At 35.8% G+C, this 20,966-nt stretch overlaps 4 protein-coding genes across 4 annotated transcripts in view; 3 read left to right on the top strand and 1 right to left on the bottom strand.

The window, feature by feature from the left end:
• Nucleotides 1–940: 940 nt before the first annotated feature.
• On the top strand, nt 941–2,922 carry LOC123868169 (negative elongation factor E). Its single transcript, XM_045910575.1, has 4 exons — nt 941–1,366; nt 1,702–1,855; nt 2,140–2,298; nt 2,699–2,922. Exons 1-4 carry the CDS (start codon nt 1,099–1,101, stop codon nt 2,901–2,903), a joined length of 786 nt encoding a protein of 261 aa, XP_045766531.1. The 5' UTR covers nt 941–1,098; the 3' UTR covers nt 2,904–2,922.
• An 859-nt stretch (nt 2,923–3,781) lies between these two features.
• Nucleotides 3,782–8,596, top strand: LOC123868121 (cysteine desulfurase, mitochondrial). The gene is made up of 8 exons (XM_045910497.1): nt 3,782–4,011; nt 4,099–4,175; nt 4,532–4,786; nt 5,208–5,373; nt 5,767–6,051; nt 6,808–6,981; nt 7,614–7,746; nt 8,190–8,596. Exons 1-8 carry the CDS (start codon nt 3,891–3,893, stop codon nt 8,341–8,343), a joined length of 1,365 nt encoding a protein of 454 aa, XP_045766453.1. The 5' UTR covers nt 3,782–3,890; the 3' UTR covers nt 8,344–8,596.
• A 4,724-nt stretch (nt 8,597–13,320) lies between these two features.
• Nucleotides 13,321–15,648, bottom strand: LOC123868178 (ras-related protein Rab-14). The gene is made up of 3 exons (XM_045910584.1): nt 15,206–15,648; nt 14,879–15,123; nt 13,321–14,351 (listed from the first exon to the last, which is right to left on the bottom strand). Exons 1-3 carry the CDS (start codon nt 15,383–15,385, stop codon nt 14,153–14,155), a joined length of 624 nt encoding a protein of 207 aa, XP_045766540.1. The 5' UTR covers nt 15,386–15,648; the 3' UTR covers nt 13,321–14,152.
• An 846-nt stretch (nt 15,649–16,494) lies between these two features.
• The window catches only part of LOC123869296 (chitin synthase chs-2-like), a 29,170-nt gene continuing 24,698 nt past the window's right edge, over nt 16,495–20,966 (top strand). The window contains exons 1-3 of the mRNA XM_045912158.1: nt 16,495–16,799; nt 19,575–19,691; nt 20,110–20,344. Of these exons, the coding sequence (XP_045768114.1) occupies nt 16,602–16,799; nt 19,575–19,691; nt 20,110–20,344 (550 nt within the window). The 5' untranslated portion in view covers nt 16,495–16,601. The remainder of the gene's footprint in view (nt 16,800–19,574; nt 19,692–20,109; nt 20,345–20,966) is intronic.

Genomic DNA, 20,966 nt, shown 5'->3' with positions numbered 1-20,966 from the left:
TAAAAACTATCATGCTATTGGGTAGGTAGGTACTTATCTACGCAAGATTTAATATTTTCTTCCTCGAGTGGAATTTTTGAAAAATATACCTACCTACTCAATATAATTAAAAATATAGTTTCTTTATATTAGATACTTACCTACCTAATGGAGTGGATAGAATTTCTAGAAATCGTGAAACATACATACTTACATAAGTTTTTTTTTTTTTCATTTTAACCCGAAATACAAATTCTGTACCTACTTCACTTGAAAAATTACCGATTTTTATTATCCCCACTATCCCCTATTTAACCTACTTGGAGGCGGAATTTTCAAAAATTGTGAAACACACCAATTACAGGCTAACACATAACTAGGTATATTTTTTTCATTTCACCTTTCTACTTGTCTGTGAAAATCCCGTCAAAATCGGTTCAGCCGTTCCCAAGATTAGCCTTTTCAAACAGACAGACAGACAGACAAAAATTTTAAAAACGTGTGATTCAGTTATAGTATCGTTCAAATAACCATATGACCTTAATATGCGGTAGTTATTTCGAAATTACAGACAGACACTCCAATTTTTATTTATTAAAAAGTATAGATTAATGTATAAGGAACGGCTTTAATATTTAAAAAAAACAGTGAATCTAAGATTTTTACTTAGCATCATCAAATATAAGAGGACAGATAGCTAATCAATGGGACAGCGTGACACTTTACAAAATGGCGGCGTTAGTTCCGATTTTGGATTTTGGCCACACACCGCCACACACCAAAAGATCCTTGTCACACTGTACCTCATGTCATTCTCAGTCATGGAACTCAGTCAGGTGACAATTCCGTCTACGATTTTCCTTGATGAGGATAGCCTGTAACAAATTCCTATGTCAGTGGATTTACCTGTATTTTCGCGATGGTCACACCATTTACTCTATGGGTCACACAAACACCACAGAGCATATACATAATACAACATAAAAAAATAAAAAGTGACCTTCTGAAAACAGAAAAACCTGCGAGAAAAACATAGAATTGGAAGTGATTTTGTTTGTAAACTAAACTTTCACTGAATTATAATAATTAACCTACCTATTTATTTAATAAAGCAGAGAAATGGTTTACCTCCATTTTCCATCAAATTTAACTGAGGAAGAATTAATGCTCCAGGCAAAATATCAAAAATTAAAGAAGAAAAAGAAAGCTCTTCAAGCCTTAAAAGCACCTAAACAAGAACCAGAAAAACCAATTTTACCGAAGCGCCCCACTGAGGCAAGGGATGCTCGTGAAATAGCTCGGAAACTTATAAAGAGTGGTGCCATACAAGCTATAAAAAGTCCTCCTCCTCAACCACAAAATGCTACTTTTAAACGACCAAGAGCTGGTAAATAAATAATAATTCTAACATAACCTCAAATTGTTTCCCCTGAGTTTTTTTGAATAATTTGAATTAAGCAGCTATTTAATGTATTCTTCTACTAGAGACATAGGTAGATACCTACTACCTACAAACAAAAGCTTTATCAAGTCGACCATATGTTTTATAAAAATATGAAATAGAATAGAATAGATTTTTATTCAAGTAGACTTTTACAAGTGATTTTAATCGTCAAAATAATTTACCACTGGTTCAACCAAAACTGAATGACTAGGAGCTGAAGGAAATTAATAGTTATTTTCTATTCACTACCTCAATGAAATAATCTGTGCTCATTATAGGAAGGGAAAGAAAGCTTAGTGGATCAACAGGAGCCACAGGAGGTGTTGCATCATATCAACCCTTTAGTGCCTCTCAGGAACCTCCACCGCCAGAAGATAAATCTGCACCACGAGTTAAATATTTATATGATTCATTTGTAACAGCAAGAGAAAAGTGAGTTATGATAGTTTTAATAATCTTTTTGAATTTTAGCTTGATAAATAGGATAGATAAGTCAATTTTGCTTAATGATATTATATTGAATAATTTAATTTGACACCTTTCTAGTATGAGCTTTAATTAGTGTTTACATTTTAGGGAGCTTTTTGTTGAAAGTTTTTACTATGAATTTGGCTATTTGTTCCGAATGTAATATGTACACATTAAAAACTGGTTCAATGCAATAGAAGTGATTTAAAAGTTGTATTTACAATTTATTTTGTTAAATTAATTTGCAGAGAGGAAAAAGGTGTACGCAGTGGAAACGAAGTTGTGCATGCTAGTGGCAAAGGCACTTTCTTGCAAGTACTAGGAGCAAGGATCACTGAAGAAATCATGAGAAGCCGTCTGGCATCATTTGAACCATTTACTTTTACACAAGAACCAGAGGAGGATAAGTAAGTAATTGCAATAATTGTGTGCCAGTTAAAAGTACCTATATATGATTATTGTAATTATTATTATATTATACTAGCAGATGCTCAGCATGCATAGTTATGCTGACATACACGTTCATGCAAGTGACTACCAGATTTCAAAGGGTCAGTTTCACAACTACCAGATAAACTTTATCTAGCAAATAAATTTACTTTGCCAAAACAAAAAAAAGTATTAAGGGGTTGTCCGCAAGATGCAAATTATCTTATTCTACTTTTTATGGCCCTTCATAGCAGTCAGCATACCTACTGTAACCACACAGCATAGCTGTAACCTCAATATCTTTTGGGCTAGAATGTATTTGTATGTAATTTACAATTTTTTTAATTATTATTAATGTTCAATTTTCTTTTACAACAGGGTCTACTTGGCATTTGAGAGTGCAGATATGGCAACACATGCCCATGCTGCTCTAGATGGTTGTGAAGAAGGGTGGCGTGTTACATTTGTGAGAAGACCTCCTCAAGCAGCAGGATCTTGGACGCCAGCGGCAACACCGAGAAATGCTCCGCCTCCCAAGGATCCTAAGAGAACCCTTGTTGCTTATGATGACATGTTTGAATGAAATTCAACTTTTTTCATTATTATGAATGAACATACTTTTATTGTGCACCACAAAATTACCTATTTATTATACTGTTTTAGCTACACTGGAAATTTTAAAATACTTTTTAAATACATCAAAAATTACGAATCGGTAGAACTCCTGAACATGCGTCCCGCTGCCTGGTTTAGGTACCAGATTAAACCGAGAGGTTAGACGCCACTACCAGTGGTGTCCGATTTCTCGCTCGCTCGGCAGTCAAAGCCCAGCGATAAGTAGGTACCTTTTGCTTTAAAGTTCAAATAAGTAAGTATGTATATAAATCGCACCACCTTTATCCTTAATCTTTATGATCTGTGGTAAGTCACTCTAATAGTATGAGTTGTGTGGAGCAGTGTTTTCACATTTCCACGTTAAACTCGAGGACCCAACTCATCAATCCTGATGCTGTAAGGAATTGCATCCTAAATCGTGAGGATTCAGAAGCGGGCGAAGTCACGAAGTTACGAAGTCTGTTAGAAAAAGGGACGACTAAACCAACGCGAAGCCGCTTACTTATTATGTACACCGATTCCACACGTTTGTCCTTCATTTATAGAGAGAGAGTGACATACCCGGTACGGGATAGCGTGGGTGTGCGGTGTGTCACCCGCCCCATACCCGATTGCCATACCGACTTGCCGCGAGCTATAGGCTACTTTGTATGCTGGAAAATTAAAGAGTTCCTAAGGGATTTATAACAACCTGAAACCTAGCGGAAGAAGTCGCGGTTAGTAAAACAAAAAATAAGCGTGAAATAAAGAGCATTTCAATAAAATATTTAAATTAAGGTAAAACCAAAATAGAGTGGAAACACTGCTTTGAATTGTCAACGGTGTAATTTGACATTTGTCTTTATGTCTTTGTCACTGTCAGTGTTTGGCTGTCACCACACAAAATTGAGAAAAACTAGAAAATCTAAAAACTGAAAAGTGGAAAATTACAGTAAAGTAATAACCCTGTAAAAATATGTTTCGAGTTATTAAAAATATTTCACCTGTGCTTTGTAAAAATCTACTTCAAAGACCGGCACAATCAGAAAATGCAATTTTTATGTTTGTTCAGGCGAAAAATCTCCAAACAGATTCCGGTAAATATTAAATTTCGGTGTAATGTGACGCAATTACTTTGTTTACTCAGAAGATTAAATTAAGAAAGATAATATTATGTTTTTCAGCCGATGAAAAGTTTTCTTTGAAACATGAAGAAGTCGGTCGTCCACTGTATTTCGACGCACAAGCTACAACACCCGTTGTAAGTCCACAAAACAAATATTCATTTTTCAACAGTTTAACAGCTATACTAACATTAAATTATAATAGAGCTAATAAATATCTATATTTTTCAATACTTATAGATCTTATTTCACAATGATTAAAAGATTTAACTAAGACATACTTACTGTCAAAATATTACTGCACATTCTGTCCCCCTTACGAAAATGGCGATTGTTTTTCAACCTATAATACCATTTTTAAGGGGTACTTTGGTAGAATAGATCAGCTACCTATGTACTGAAAAATCCTCTTGGCTACAAAAAAAATTAAAGTGCCTTATGTGTGGTAGCGCACCTCCTTACCAACAAGATAAATATCAGAAATTTATTTCAGGATCCAAGGGTACTTGATGCCATGTTGCCATATTTAGTGAATTATCATGGCAATCCTCATTCTCGAACTCATGCCTATGGATGGGAAAGTGAAGCAGGCGTAGAAAAAGCAAGGGAGCAAGTAGCTAATCTCATTAATGCTGATCCTAAAGAAATTATATTTACTTCAGGAGCTACTGAATCCAATAATATATCTGTAAAAGGAGTAGCACATTTCTATGCACCAAGGAAGAAGCATATTGTGACAACTCAAATTGTAAGTTCACAGAGTTATCCATACTAATATTAAGAATGTGAAAGTATTTCACTCTTTCTATCTGTCTGCTAACTTTTCTTAACCAATCTCTTTAACCAATTTTGATGAAAGGTACAGAGATAGCTTGCACTCCTGGGATGGGCATATTAGGGGCCATTAAAACACAACTTTAGAGTAAAAACTGAGATGCAGGCTAAGTTTTTAATAGTATCACACTAGTTTTAATACTTAGTTATGTGCCATTTCATACACTATTTTCATTGAATTGAGATTTACAGGGAATTTCAGAGAGAATTTATATTGAAATGAGAACTAACAATTTGTGTGAAGCACATTACAAATAAACTCCTCTTATGAGGTTATCATAATTTAAAGATATAAGATTCACCTGTTACTTATTTAATTTTTTTTTATTTTACAGGAGCACAAATGTGTGCTAGATTCGTGTCGGGCTCTAGAAGGAGAAGGATTTAAAATTACATATTTGCCAGTAGGACCAAATGGCATCATAAGTTTACAAGATTTAGAAGAAGCACTTACACCAGAAACTAGCTTGGTCTCAATTATGACAGTCAACAATGAAATTGGTAAGGAATGGATATATAAAATTCTATCCTGTGTCTGTCTGAGTTTTATAATTATGGACAACAATACATACAATATTGTATAACTCTATCAATTATAAAGCCTCCTCTGATTATAATTTTCAAAGTATGTTTAATGTTATTATATATGTTAATATTAATGTGCAGGAATTGTCCAGCTACCGTTTTATACTAACAGCAGTATTCACAAACGTTACTATGAGGTCTTACAGTAAGCTCGAACACGTAGTGTAGGTTCCACCAATCAGATCATTGTAAATTGACATGATACATGACATTATGTATAGTTTTTCATTGTATATTTTGTTGCTAATAATAAGTATACATTTTTCTTGAGATGATCTATCAAGATGTTTAAATAAATTTATTTTCCAGGAGTTCTACAACCAATTGCTGAAATTGGTGCCATATGCAAGAAAAAGAAGATATTTTTCCATACAGATGCAGCACAGGCTGTTGGGAAAATTCCTCTCGATGTAAATTCTATGAATATAGATCTAATGTCTATTTCTGGTCATAAAGTGTATGGACCGAAGGGTGTGGGTGCCCTCTTTATAAGACGACGGCCGAGGGTCCGGGTGGAGCCTCTTCAGAGTGGAGGTGGCCAGGAGCGAGGAATGAGAAGTGGAACTGTACCAACACCCTTGGTTGTTGGTTTAGGTACCTATCATTTCAATTCAAGCATAGTAATTAATGAACGGTTAAAGATGCTGTGATAGCCTACTTAACCAACGGTTAAGAAGTCTGCTTTCCATTGAGTCTTGCTTAAATGGTGAAGGAAATGTCGTGAAGAAATTTAATCTGCATGCCTGAGAGTTTTTCATAATATTCTCAATGTGAAGTCTGCCAATCATAAATATGTGCTTAAATCCTCATTCCGAGAGGAAACCATTCTCAGTAGTGGGCTGGCGATGATCGTGATGATGAATTAATGATTAAATATAGTGTGTGTTTAAACTAAGATGATCACAGTAAAACCCCAACATAAATAATATGTCCTTGGTACAAAAGTTCACACACCATTACTACAATCGCAATTGTTGTGATTGGCTGAATTAATGGTATTCTTGCTGCAACAGTGCTTTGTAACCAATAGTGTCAGTGCATTAGGGTAATTGTAACTGTGCAACCACGGCGGTACTAATATTGATCACTCACGTGAATGAGTGCGAGAACATAATAGTCTAATTTTTGAATTCATCAAGCTCAACATTATTTCCTTGGGCAATTTGTTTCAAATGCAACTTAGTTGGTTAAAATGTCTGAAGTACAAGTTTGACAACAGTTCAGTTGCAACGGTTTTCAAATTTTTTTTGCAACTTGTAACAAAAAAGTTAAACATTTTTTTTTGATATGTCTAGGCCATCTGAATTAGTTATTTATGTAAGTAAAAGTAAAACATAATTTTGTTTTTAGGTGCAGCCTGTGAGCTGGCACAACGGGAAATGAGTTATGACCATGCATGGATGGAGAAACTTGCTAATCGCTTTCTAGATAAGATTTACTCAAAATTGACACATGTTATAAGAAACGGAGATCCCAAACAAACATATCCTGGATGCGTTAATTTATCGTTTGCTTACGTTGAAGGTAAGTCTACATTGATGCAAACTTAATCTGCATTAACATTTGGCTTTCTGTCTGTTTCTAATTGCACAAAGTATGGAACATATTTTATTAGTTTACCAATAGAGTGATTAGCATGAAGATTACCAGCTCTTGATAAGATGAGACTACCGCAAGCTCTCATGGTATTCGTTTATTATAAGTATCGCACAAGTAACATCAGCACAATCAGGCGCGCCGTAAAAATTCATGAATACCTCACCTCGCCTCATCTTCACCTTCACCTGGTCTCCTCACCTCGCCCTCTCATCTTACCTTACCTCACCAGTCACCTCACCTTACCTCGCCTCACCTCACTTCACCTCACCTCGCCTCACTTCGCCTTCTCATCTCGAATTGTGTCACCTTCACCTAGAGCTCTTGTGTCTCCTGTGGGGCTGCAGTTGCATGTCTATTTTTAAGTAGCACCACAGAGTTAGTGGTGATCTGTCTTCTGTAAGATTGTTGTCCCATCATCGACTTCAAGAGTGAGGGAATAGAGACAGCACCTGTGTTTTATGTTGAGAGTGGTACACTATTATAATATCTTTCGCGTAATCAGCTTGGCCGCCATGGCTGAAATTAGGTCAGGAGAACATTATTATTTTGATTTTCAGGAGAATCACTACTCATGGCTTTGAAAGATGTGGCGTTATCCAGTGGATCGGCTTGCACTTCAGCATCTCTGGAACCCTCGTATGTGTTAAGAGCCATTGGCACAGACGAAGATCTTGCTCACAGCTCAATTAGGTATGTTAGTTATTATCAAATACTGGCTGTTGCTGCCGCGAGACCTGTTTTTTTTAGAGGATTTTCCAAAAAAGTTCTTTCACACATACCTAGTCCTTGTGACAATCACAAACACAACAAAAAACCGGACAGACAGACAACAAAGTGGCCCTATAAGGTTTCCTTTTGTCCTTTTGAGGTACGGAACCCTAAAAATTACGCTGACCCGTTACGGCGTGATTGAAGGACAAACCAACAAACAAACACACTTCCATTTCTAATATCAGTAGTCATATTTGAAACTAAGGTTAATTTGGCCTTTGTGGTAATTTTATAGGAATAAGTGAGTATTAAAGTACAGTATTAAACAAATTGTATGTAGGAATCTACTTTTGCATTTGCAGTGCAAGTAACAAATCTCTGTAAGAGTAAGACTGTAACAACTAACAAGTTATGTTTTGCAGATTCGGACTAGGAAGATTTACAACAATAGAGGAGGTTGACTACACTGCAGAAAAGACCATCAGACATGTAGAAAGACTTCGAGAAATGAGCCCTCTATGGGAAATGGTCCAAGAGGGGGTAGACATTAAAACGATTCAATGGTCTCAACACTAAAGACTGAAATAAACAGAACGCGCGACGGAAACGGTTGCTAACTACACCTCGAAGTTGTAATATACAAGACACTATTATGAAGGCTTTAACACTGTGAAGCTGAGGTCACGCGCTGCAATGTAACATGCTTCTTATATATTGTTTAGTTACAGCCTTAGTATAAGATTTTTCATCTCACCGACCTTGATAGTACTTGAGTCAAAACCTAATAACGTCTGAGTAAAATGGGCCTAAAGAACTTTGATTTAAAGTCGAAACCATCAGTACCATCAGTATTAATTTCGTAAGGTTTTCGCTTGTTGTAGATGTATGGAGGAACTTGACAAACAACTGTATTTTACTTTAACTTTTCAATGTTCGAATTCTTCCAACATTTCTAAGATGTACAATCTTATACTAAACCTACTGTTTATATTATTATAATAGTACACGCGCACGCGTAACATCGTATCGTGTACTTTCCATCGTGTTTGTTTTGTTCGTTTCTGGATTAAGATTCTTTGTCTACAAACAATGTTTAATCAAAGGTGTTTGGAGGGTTGCACTATCAATTATACCGTATCGCGATTCTGGTAGGTATAGCAGGATTTCAAGAACATCCAAATACATTGTGATACCATCAATATTACGTCGAATTCCTATATTGATAATATAACATGCCCTATTGTTATATACTTACTAGTTCCTCATATAAATAAAGATCTGGGAAATATTTAAATTTAAGAATCAAAGTGATGGCAACTGATCTATAGAATTAGGGTTTATTTCAGTAGGCCTAGCGTCAAATTTGTGATATGATTGGATGAAGATGCCGAAACTGTGTTTTGGCCTAGAGCAGGGTCGGCAATTTGAAATGATTGCGATCACATCGCGACTGTCAAATTTTGATGCTACAGTCACTGATATCTGTGTCAAAAATGTTGAAATGTATTTCGTTTTGTTTATTTATTTTTTACTGTATTGTGTATTAATATGCGGTGTTAAATTGTTTTTGACAGTCACTATAATGGTAGTCATTCCAGCGAAATACATTATAAAATAATAAAGAAATTGTTATTGATTCTACACACCGCTTAACACATTTATGTTTTGACTTGTCTTAACAGTGAGTAAATATTAGTAAAAGCCTAAGGCGCCATCTCCACGGTCGAGAGAATCGTTATGAGTCCGTCTAAGGCTTAGAGCTATAGAGCTGAGACTTTGCTCAGACTTGAGTTTCAGTCAAAACGAGACAGATTTGTGGCAGTGATATAACGCTGTCTCGTTTTCAGTGTCAAATGCGCGCTATAAATCTCAGCCTTACTATCGTCGGATAATCTTCACGGTACAACGATAATAATTCCGCCAACGTGTCCCGCAGCGAAATAGCACTAGACCTCAACGGATCGCCGCGTGACTTGACCACAAAGCTTCGTTGCGCCTCTTACCGTTGCGAGAATTAATGGTATCGCCGCAAGACGTCCCCATGACGTTATACTCGTCCAGAGTTACTTGTTTCGCCCTTTGGAGATTGGCCCAGAGAGTTGTCCAATTTTGTCATCCGGCGAGAATATCGCCGCGATTCTATCGCCAGTGGAGATGGCGCCTAAGGGCCGGCGCACATATAGCGGAGCGCAGCACAGAGCATTTTTCACAGTCAAAATATTATCAACATTGTCCTCATTGAAATAATATCTAAAATCAATTGTGCATCCGTGCGGATACTCACGCAGTCCCGCGCGTGCTCGCGCATTCTTTGGTAGAAATTCTTGTAATGTGTCACGCGATTAGAAAACTTCGCGGGCATGCTCTGCGCTGCGTTCCGCCACATGTGCGCCGGCCCTTAAGTCGACTTGCATCAACAACATTTTAAAAGTGTATAAATTAAATTTTCTACTTAGGTAGGTATCTGTATACTTTTTTTGTCAACCCTGGAATAAACTTGTCAATTATTCGGGGAAAAAAGTGACGGGACCACAAAATTTAACTAAACCAGATGAACCAAAAGCTCTTGGAAAGGCTATGCACAACGTGGATGCATGTACAGGCTGATGGAATGTAATGGAAAAGATAAACCAGTTTGGTGCAAGTGGGCTTAAATGTATCATAATATTTATACTAAATAACTCTCACATTTGTGCGAGTTCCTTTGTTTATATAGTGACCTATAAATGATATCAAGAAAATAAATATAGATTTGTAGTACCATGTGATATTAAATTGTATTTCTTTCAATTCTTCTACATAGAACAATATAAAGTTGTATATTTTTTTCGCAAAATTACAATTATTGAATTGATGTTTTACAAAAGGTATTATTCTTAGGGTTCTGTGCTAAAATGAAAGGCTTCTTCCTTTTTAAGGATGCGACTAAGTTTGACTGCCCGCCTGTGGGCGAGTCTGAATCACACATGGTTTCTGTAATATGATGAGTGATACTAATGACATAAGTACGCAATTTTGCCTTAATTATTATTAGCTATTGATTAATCACCACCACCTATCATCACCGTTCTGCTGAATATATCAACCTACTATTATTGTTAACACGCACGAATCAAAACAATGTTATAATTTTTAAGTATATAGGTAGGTATATAACAAAGACGTTAATAAACTATTGATATCTATGTATCATGTTTCATTTTATCTTTTCATTCTCACCTTTTCAACAGTGCTAAGTTACAGACACAATGGGCATCTAAGGTGTATAACAGGGCTCTCTCGATGATCGACTTCGAGATAGCGACGATATCGAAGTTACGAAACTCGACTTCAAAGTAAATAAGGTCGATGTCGGGGTTACCAATGTCGACTTTTAAGTCATGAAGTTCGATGTCGAGGAAACAAAGTTCAATATCGAGGATACAAAAGTCGAGTTCGTGGTAACTATGGTCGATGTCGAGTCTACGAAGCTTGATGTCGAGGTACCTAACGACGTTCGATGTCGAGGTCACGATTTACCTACGCGCATACGCGGTACCTACTCAAAACACATCGAGGTTTCTACATACTTTTTGTGCCTACTGTTTCAGTTTACATCGTTGAAATAAATGTGTTTAGGAAAATAGGAACACCAAATCTATACTAATATTATAAATGCGAAAGTGTGTCTGTCTGTCTGTCTGCTACGTCTTCATGGCCCAACCACTGAACCGATTTTAATGAAAGGTACATACTTGGGGTACATTATTGGGTAGGACATAGGCTACTTTTTATCCCGGAAAATTGAAAAGTTCCTACGGGATTTAAAAAAAACCGAAATCCACGCGGGTGAAGCCACGGGCATCCTCTAGTACTTAAATAAAATTAAAGCAGTATTTTAAATACACGATACATTTATTTTATAAATAAATAGTTAAGTAGGTAGGTATAAAACATATAACAGTATGTTAAATCAAACGCATTTTACGTTAAATATGAGCAATAAATAATAATTAATCGTACTTTTGCTCATTAAGTGGTAGTTAGGTACTATTAAATTTACTATAAAGTAGGTAGACTTTTACCACACTTGGGTGATAAAAAGTTGGTTAAAAATACTGCCTACCGGCACGATTATAATTTATTAGCCCACAAAGCCGTGCAAATTATAATGGCCGCCACCCATAATAGCTGTTCGAGGCCGCCATCTTTATCGTGGTGTTTTGTAGTACTTCAGTTTTAGTTTCTTGAAATGTGAGAGAAATGTAATACACAATACATAAAATTTTCTATGTTGTCGACTAAAGTTGAAACGTTCCCTTGTGAGATATGCATATGCTTACAGACGAGCGCCACTTTGTCGACGACAGAGGGCATCCATGTATAATATAAATTTGATTGGTCGACTGAATTAATCGTCTCTCCGCTCCGCTTAGGTGGAAACCAATCAAATCTTTGAAAAGAGCAACCGCCGAGTTTCTTGCTGGTTCTTCTCGGTAGGAAAGGCATTCCGAACCAGTGGTAGATGCTTTTGACGATTCAAAAGAACTTGTAAAAGTCTAATTGAATAAAAATATTTTGAATCTGAATTTGAATTTGAACCGTCTGACGGCTGACGGCGTCAACGACAGCAGCAGTTACTCTTGTCGTCGACAAAGTATGTCGTCTGTAAGAACACTTACACAATAATGGTGAAAAACAGGTACTTACTACTAACTTAATTTTTCAACTTAGGTCTTACATTAGTTTAAATACTTAAGATTGATAATTGCCAAAAATATTAGTTACAAAATTGTTACAAAGAAATAAAAAAACAATTATATACCTACATTTGCTATAATAATCATTATTATTATTCATTATAAACGATTACATTACCTTATTATTATATGTAATATTATATACATTAGACATTATAAGTCGATTGATACTTAAAATTGTTTGTGTCTATATTTTATAAACAGTAGGTACAAGATGCTATTATAAATAATACTTGAATGAATAATTAAAACTAAAAGGGATCAGGTACATAAATAAATAAATAATATGCTTATTAAATGAAATGCTGTTAAAGCTATTAAATAGAGATTCATATATCATACTTATAGATTACATAGTAGGTATTTTATACAGTGGTAAAATTGTGGTTTTTAGGGTTCCGTACCTCAAAAGGAAAAACAGAACCCTTATGGATCACTTTGTCGTCTGTCTGTCTGTCCGTCCGTCCGGCCGTTGTGTCTGTCAAGAAAACCTATAGGGTACTTCCCGTTGACCTAGAATCATGAAATTTGGCAGGTCGGTAGGTTTCATAGCACAAGTAAAGGAATAAATCTGAAAACCGTGAATTTGTGGTTACATCATTTAAAAAAAATTAAAATGTGTTTCAATTTTCAAAGTTAGATAACAATACCAAATGGGGTATCATATGAAAGAGCTTTACCAGTACATTCTAAAACAGATTTTTATTTATTTTTATGTATAATAGTTTTTGATATATCGTGCAAAATGTCGGAAAAATACCAAAGTACGGAACCCTCCGTGCGCGAGCACTTGGCCGATTTTTTTCTTGTTGAGGAATGTACCTACTTTTCCCACCCAGTAATATTAAAAACACTTCAAAATAGCTAGACTTTAAGTTGATTTAAACCTGTTACGAAATCAAGTCTTGAGTACCTAATATTAAAAAAAATTAGTGTTAGTAGGTATATTAAAATAAAATAATTGAATAGGTACACAGCGAGTGCCTAGTCATCATTGCTGAGATAACTACTCAATGCAAAGCAATATTAAGTAACTAAGATGTATTTGAAATGACATGATTTTATGGTAATAGGTCTTTATTTAAAGTTCGTAGTGGCCATTAAATAATTGAATAATTCACAACAATTAATTCATCTAAAATAGCATAATTATCATGTGAAAAATGAAAATAAGTCATGGATTTTACCTACACCTATGCAAATGATTTGTATTTTCAAAATAAATACTTTCATAATACTAAGTGGAATTTAATACAGAAATTAATAATGCCAGGTATGGGTTTTCTGATTTTTGAATAACAATATCTTACATATTATCAATACTACAGTTTTGAGATTCACAATAAGTAATTACTTATTATATTTTCTAGATATATCTTATGCATACATACAAGAATTAAAATATAGCACAGGCCGTAACAAAACAGTAAGCATAAGCTTGACATACATATTTTACACAAAAAAATCTTCATGAAAATTTTTTTTTTCTTTAGACAAATTTAAATTATACACCTCAACCCGTCTTGTAAATCAGTCTATTTATTGGTGAAAGCCAAGTGAAAATCCTTACTGATCTGGCTGACATTAACAATCAGACAGACAAACGAATATGGCAGAGGACTTGATGTGAAGTTAATAATATTTCATTAGCAACTACAGGACGGCTCATCTGGTGGTTCAGGTTGGGATATCTTAAAACTGTTGTGATCTAACCTCTGAAGCTCAATCCTGGATCTATTTGATTCAACTAACTGAAGAGCTATGTCTGAAAACATTTCCTCTAAACCTTGTCCGGTTTTGCAGGATGTTTTGTATGTAGTACTAATTAAGTTGTGACACTGCTCACTGGAAAAGAAAAATTAGTGTTTACTTAAATTGTTTTTTGCAACAATGAAAAGATCTAGTTTGAATGCTAAGAAAAAATCTTCATTGCACACGACAGAAAAAAAATGATATTCTAGGCAAATACGCTTCAAGACCCCCTACGCTCGCTCTTTGACCTCATCATTGATGTTTCTCGGCATGATTGACATCAAGGGCAAGCTTGTCTCAGAATTGTAAAAATTAAATTGAATTTAAAATTACTGTCGGACTCATATGAAGGGTTTCATACCATCTTATAAGATTATGTACTTTTTATTTTTTGATTTACATAGTGGATATTTGGAATTTTTTATTATTTGTTGCTATAGCAGCCATAAATTAGTCCATCAAAATTTCAAGTCTCTCCCATATGTAAGGTTTGAGATTCAGACCACTGACAGACAGACTGACACACAGATGGATGGACGAAGAGCAGAGGCTTGGCAATAGCGGAGGCTAGGTAAAAAACATGCAAAGGCAGACACTAATAATAAGAAAAAACTTATTACCAGAAGTTTTCTATGTCAGCATCTGTAACTTGAGGGCATGACCCCTCTAAATCAGACTTATTGCCACATAGAAATATTTTGGCATTTTCTGCATAGGTCACAATATCTAAGAGATGTTGGCTCAGCACATGAAATGATGAGGAATTGTCTAGTGAAAACACTAAAACGGCAGCCTCAGCATATTTGTAATAGCTTGAAGTGACTGATGCTATTCTTTCCATACCACCAGTATCCCAGAGCTGTAACTGAAATGCAACAGAATAGAAACGTTTAATTAGTAAGAATGTAACATCTATTTGTAAGTCAATAATCAAATAAGCAAGTAACCTTGACTTCTTTGTCACCAACTTGGTATAACTTTTCGAAATGATCCAGGCCTAATGTTGACCTTCTGTCCGAATTAGGCAGAAATGTGTTGTTAATAAACCGGCGAAATATAGAACTTTTGCCGACACCGTATTCACCACATAAAATTACTTTTAATACCGGAGTCTTAACAACTGCCATCGTTAAAATTCGTAGTGAGAAAGTATCGTCAGCTTGTAATTATTATCGGTATTCAATACAACTCCTTGAATTGTTTTTCGAACCACTCTTAACTTGTACTGGAAGAATTAATTAATACAACTTTGCGGTCTAGAGTACCAGTTTGTTTCTGAGTAGTCTAATCCTTGAGGTTCTGTTTAATTAATATTTTTCCGGATAAAAAATAGTTTTGATCACTAAAAAATGGAAATACGTAACAAACTGTGGTAACAGACAGAACTACACCACACCAACCACACCACACTACACAGAAGCACAAAAATACAAGAATGTTAAGCAAGTGTCAACGTCAAATGCATAGATAAGATAAACGCGTCTTTGGCGAAGTGAATTGTGCTGTGTGGCACAACAAAAAGCCACTAAAATAAACAACAACAACAACAATCTAAAGCTGGTGCTTCACGCTTGTCCTTGTGGTAAACAAGAAACAGCAAGAAGCATCGGCATGGCATCGGCAAACACTGACCACAGATGACTTGCCTGTCATGTGCCAATCGGAAATGGGTGAATAATCCTTCATCCAAGGGGTGAATGCATAGATTTTAGAATGTCGTTGTGTGCCTGCACACTATACAGTTCAGCACAAACCCAGACTTGTATAATCATTAGTGATGGCTTGTCTTGGCGGGGCACTGCCGTGCCCCCTGATCTCTGGCAGAAACCAACAATGAGATATAATTTATAACAGCTATAGTGCGTTTCATCGAATAGTACCTATGGCGTTATGTTGGCTCCCCTGTCTGTCCAAGTCATTGGCACCATATTTGCATAAGAAGACGCAGATTTTGTTTATTTTTATTTGATTTTCCTGAATGAATGAAATGAAAATCAAATGAAAATAAACAAAATCTGCATCTTATCATGCCAATATGGTGCCAATGACCACTCAACAGACAGGGGAGCCAACATCACAGAACATTATTACCCTAGGCGGGGCCAACATAACGCCATAAGTACTATTCGATGAAACGCACTATACCAGGCTTAAAAAGGCTAGAACCCAGAGCCGTAAAACCAGTCAAAAAAAAAAACAAATTGTGTGATTTAATTGTCAATGGTCAAACGTGATTTGTTTTATTGTGATTGTGGTGATTGATCATTTGTTTGAATAAAATCACAATAAAACCACAAAACAGCATCAAAGAAGCGAAGGTGATATTAACTGTTTCCAATTAAAATGGAAATGCCAACATCACATTTAGCTGCTGCGTTAATGTCGGGTAACAGTACGTTCAACATTCCACAAACAGAATCTCAAAATATTGCTGCCGACAATGCCACTGATGAAAAGAAGGAGAAACCAAATGAAGTCCCAAAAGGACCCCCCTATGAAGATAAAGAAGAACTTGCAAGTGGAGAAGACTTTTCGGATGAGGTACATACTTTAATGAAACTCATGAGCGCGCCACCACACGATCCTCCGCCTTCCTCATCCACCCACTTCCCGCAAAGATACATTAATTTTATCTTCAGTGGGGAGGGGCAACACACACACAACAGATGGATGTTTTTTATTTCAAGTGTGGAAACCAGCCGCGAAAGAAGACATTCATTTTATCTACAAATAACAGTATCTAAAGAAATGTAACCCACCAAAAACATTTCATGTAAAAAGGTAGCCAAGTCTCACAAGTTCATAATGTTTTCACTGTTAAAAAGTTATGAGATCTCTAGTAGAGCCAAGCCCCTACCTGAGCTTAGATTTGTGCTGGCCATGGGAGCTAACCCAAGTCCAAAGTATATAGCTTTTAAATGTTCTTGACTATATGACATTTATAACAATAAATAACAAATCACTCTACTTACAAGCTCTGATTCTACAAACCCTATAAAAGCACGGCTTGGCCGTTTAATGTTCGTAAAACTAATACATGACATAACATATTTTAAGGCCATAAGGAATAGTTTGTTCGACAATTACTAATTTGTATTGTACTTCGTGATGGTCGCAGAAGCTATTCCGGGCTTAAATGTTATTTCAGATAAAAAATCCACGAACTGTAAACGGCCAAGCCGTACTTTTATAGGGTTTGTAGAATCAGAGCTTGTAAGTAGAGTGATTTGTTATTTATTGTTATAAATGTCATATAGTCAAGAACATTTAAAAGCTATATACTTTGGACTTGGGTTAGCTCCCATGGCCAGCACAAATCTAAGCTCAGGTAGGGGCTTGGCTCTACTAGAGATCTCATAACTTTTTAACAGTGAAAACATTATGAACTTGTGAGTCTTGGCTACCTTTTTACATGAAATGTTTTTGGTGGGATTTCATTTCTTTTTGGCAGGTGCCCTAGATTTTTTTTGGATCTATTTCTTGTAGGTACATCATTTACATGGCCCACTCTCTATCGTTACCTCTTTTTTTTAAAAGCTTTTATTCAACTTGCAATGTACTCGTATGTAAATATGTTTGTTCGGGTGGAATCTTGCAACTCAATTTTGAAGCAGATATACCAAACTTCAGTCTTTTAGGACTTCAGGAAACATAGATACTTGGTACGTTTGATAAATCTGCCACGGACATCTTATCTTGAAAACTTTAGTATTCGAGTAACAGATTTTACAGACATGCATCTCATATACGAAGGGATGAAGGGGGACCCGATTTCTTAATTTATCTGTTGTTCATAATTCTTGAAATTCCTGCTTAATGCCAAATTTCAGTCTTCTAGGACTTCAGAAAGTACCCTAGAATTTGTGACTAGAAGTTTTGACTGTCAATAAATCTGAAACTATAAAAGTTAGACAATTGATAGTCAATGCGTTTAATAAATCTGCCAAAGACATCTTATCCTGAAAATATATCAGCATTCTAGCGACAGAATTTACAGATTTGCTTCCCCCATAAGAGGCGTAGAGGGGGGGAAATTTCCAATTTCTTAATTTTCCTGTAGTTTGTATGCAATTTCTAGTCTACATACCAAATTTGAGTCTTCTAGGACTTCGGGAAGTACCCTAGAATTACAGACTAGAAGTTTTGACTGTCAATAAATCTGAAACTATAAAAGCTAGACAATTGATACTCAGTGCGTTTAATAAATCTGCCAAGGACATCTTATCCTGAAAATATCAGCATTCTAGCAACAGAATTTACAGATTTGCTTTTCCCATAAGAGGCGTAGAGGGGGGGCAATTTCCAATTTCTTAATTTTCCTGTAGTTTGTATGCAATTTCTAGTCTACATACCAAATTTCAGTCTTCTAACACTTCGGGAAGTACCCTAGAATTACAGACTAGAAGTTTTGACTGTCAATAAATCTGAAACTATAAAAGCTAGACAATTGATACTCAGTGCATTTAATAAATCTGCCAAGGACATCTTATCCTGAAAATATCAGCATTCTAGCGACAGAATTTACAGATTTGCTTTTCTCATAAGAGGCGTAGAGGGGGGGCAATTTCCAATTTCTTAATTTTCCTGTAGTTTGTATGCAATTTCTAGTCTACATACCAAATTTCAGTCTTCTAGCACTTCGGGAAGTACCCTAGAATTACAGACTAGAAGTTTTGACTGTCAATAAATCTGAAACTATAAAAGCTAGACAATTGATACTCAGTGCGTTTAATAAATCTGCCAAGGACATCTTATCCTGAAAATATCAGCATTCTAGCGACAGAATTTACAGATTTGCTTTTCCCATAAGAGGCGTAGAGGGGGGGCAATTTCCAATTTCTTAATTTTCCTGTAGTTTGTATGCAATTTCTAGTCTACATACCAAATTTCAGTCTTCTAGGACTTCGGGAAGTACCTTAGAGGTTTTGAGTAGAGGTTTTGATGATCATCAGTGAGGGACGAAATCGGCGTATTTTAGGTATCAATAAATCTGTAACTATAAAAGCTAGATATTTGATACTTGGTATATTTGGTAAATTTGCTGAGGACACCTTATATTGAAAATTTCAGCTTTCTAGCGTCATCCAGACCGAAGTTATGACGGGTCGAAAATACGGCGAAACACTTCGAGAAAAAGGTACGTAGCGCCCCGGCCGCCGTTTGGCTCGTCTTGGCGGGGGCACTGCCGTGCCCCCTGATTCTCATACAATGACAGTTTTAAATTTAGAACCATAACACATACCAACATACAGCAATACTATTAAAGAAAGCACCAACTTGCATGCTCATAAGTATATACTATACTATTATTTTTAGGAGTCTGAAGCTCAGCCTGGCAGTAAGTCCATGCCAGGTAGAGGTGTGACATTACAAATGCTTTTGGAAGAAAAAATGTTGGAGCCTGGTACTGCAGCAATGACCATTGAATATTTGGTAACTATGTACACTAATATAACATTTTTTTTAGTGAGAAAACCATTATCATCCTCCTTTTTTATATTCAGTATAGGCAAGCCCTTGACCACAATCACACCTGATGGAAAGTGATTATGTGCCTTAAGATAGGATGCGTTTACCTAAAAGATGCCTATTCACTCGTGTTTTAAAGATACCCAGATTGTAATTGCATATTTTTATATATTACTAGCTGATGCCCGTGACTTCATCGCGTGGATATAGGTTTTTAAAAATCCCATGGGAATTCATTGATTTTCTGAGATAAACAGTAGCCTATGTGTTTAATACAGGCCATAATCTGTCTCAATTCTGAATTTCAGCCAAAGTGAAAGAGTAACAAACATGCAAACATACACACAAACTTTCTCCTTTATAAGATTAGTGTGATTTTTAGGGGCAAAAATTTGTGGGAGACCTACAGGCTGATGGTAAAATAAAATCCCATGAAACAGAAACTATTTTTTGCTCACCATCAGCTTGGGCCATTCATTGCAAGAGGATAATTAACCCGGATAAAAGATCTGGCTGTGGTTGGGCCTCTGTGAAATATAAAGGGAAGAAACTGGACACAATCAAAGCCACTTATCTCCGAAAGAAACAATTGCAAAGGGAAAATATGCACACAGATGGTAATTTTCAAATCTATAAATAATTGTCTCTGCTAACTGATGACCTTGTTCGTGTGAATTTAGGTTTTTAATAATTCTGTGGGAACTCTTTGCTTTTCTGGAATAAAAGTAGCCTAGTCACTCTCCAAATCTTAACTACAAGAATCAATTCAGTATGTTGCTCTGTTGTGGTGAGGTTGAAGGACAAAGCATCAAACCCACTTTCATACGGGTAGTGATAGCTACAGCAATAAATGATCAAAAAATTGATTTTTTGTAGGTATGTATTATTCTTTATAATGAATCACACATACAGAAGATTGAAGAATGTCTTAGTTTTCACAGCTCAACAAGTGAACTAACTGATCTTTACGAAATTCGGCACAGAGATCTCTTAGCTTGCATGTTAGATATTGAAAAGAGATTTCTGCCATGGAAAATCAAAGATTCCTAAAGGAATTTAAAATTTGAAAATAAAAATTGAAATTCACGTCCACATAGTCATTAGGATTTAGTATCAACTACCAATAGAGTTGTCTTTTCTGCTTATGCTTGACTAGCTATATAAATTTCAAACCCCTATTTTACTCCCTTAGGGGTTGAACTTTCAAAAATCGTTTCTAAGTGGATGTCTTTTTTATAA

The sequence above is a fragment of the Maniola jurtina genome, chromosome 1 (genome assembly GCF_905333055.1).
Source record: "Maniola jurtina chromosome 1, ilManJurt1.1, whole genome shotgun sequence".
In the NCBI taxonomy this organism is placed as follows: Eukaryota; Metazoa; Arthropoda; class Insecta; order Lepidoptera; family Nymphalidae; genus Maniola; species Maniola jurtina.
This window is presented reverse-complemented; position numbering and strand designations above follow the sequence as displayed.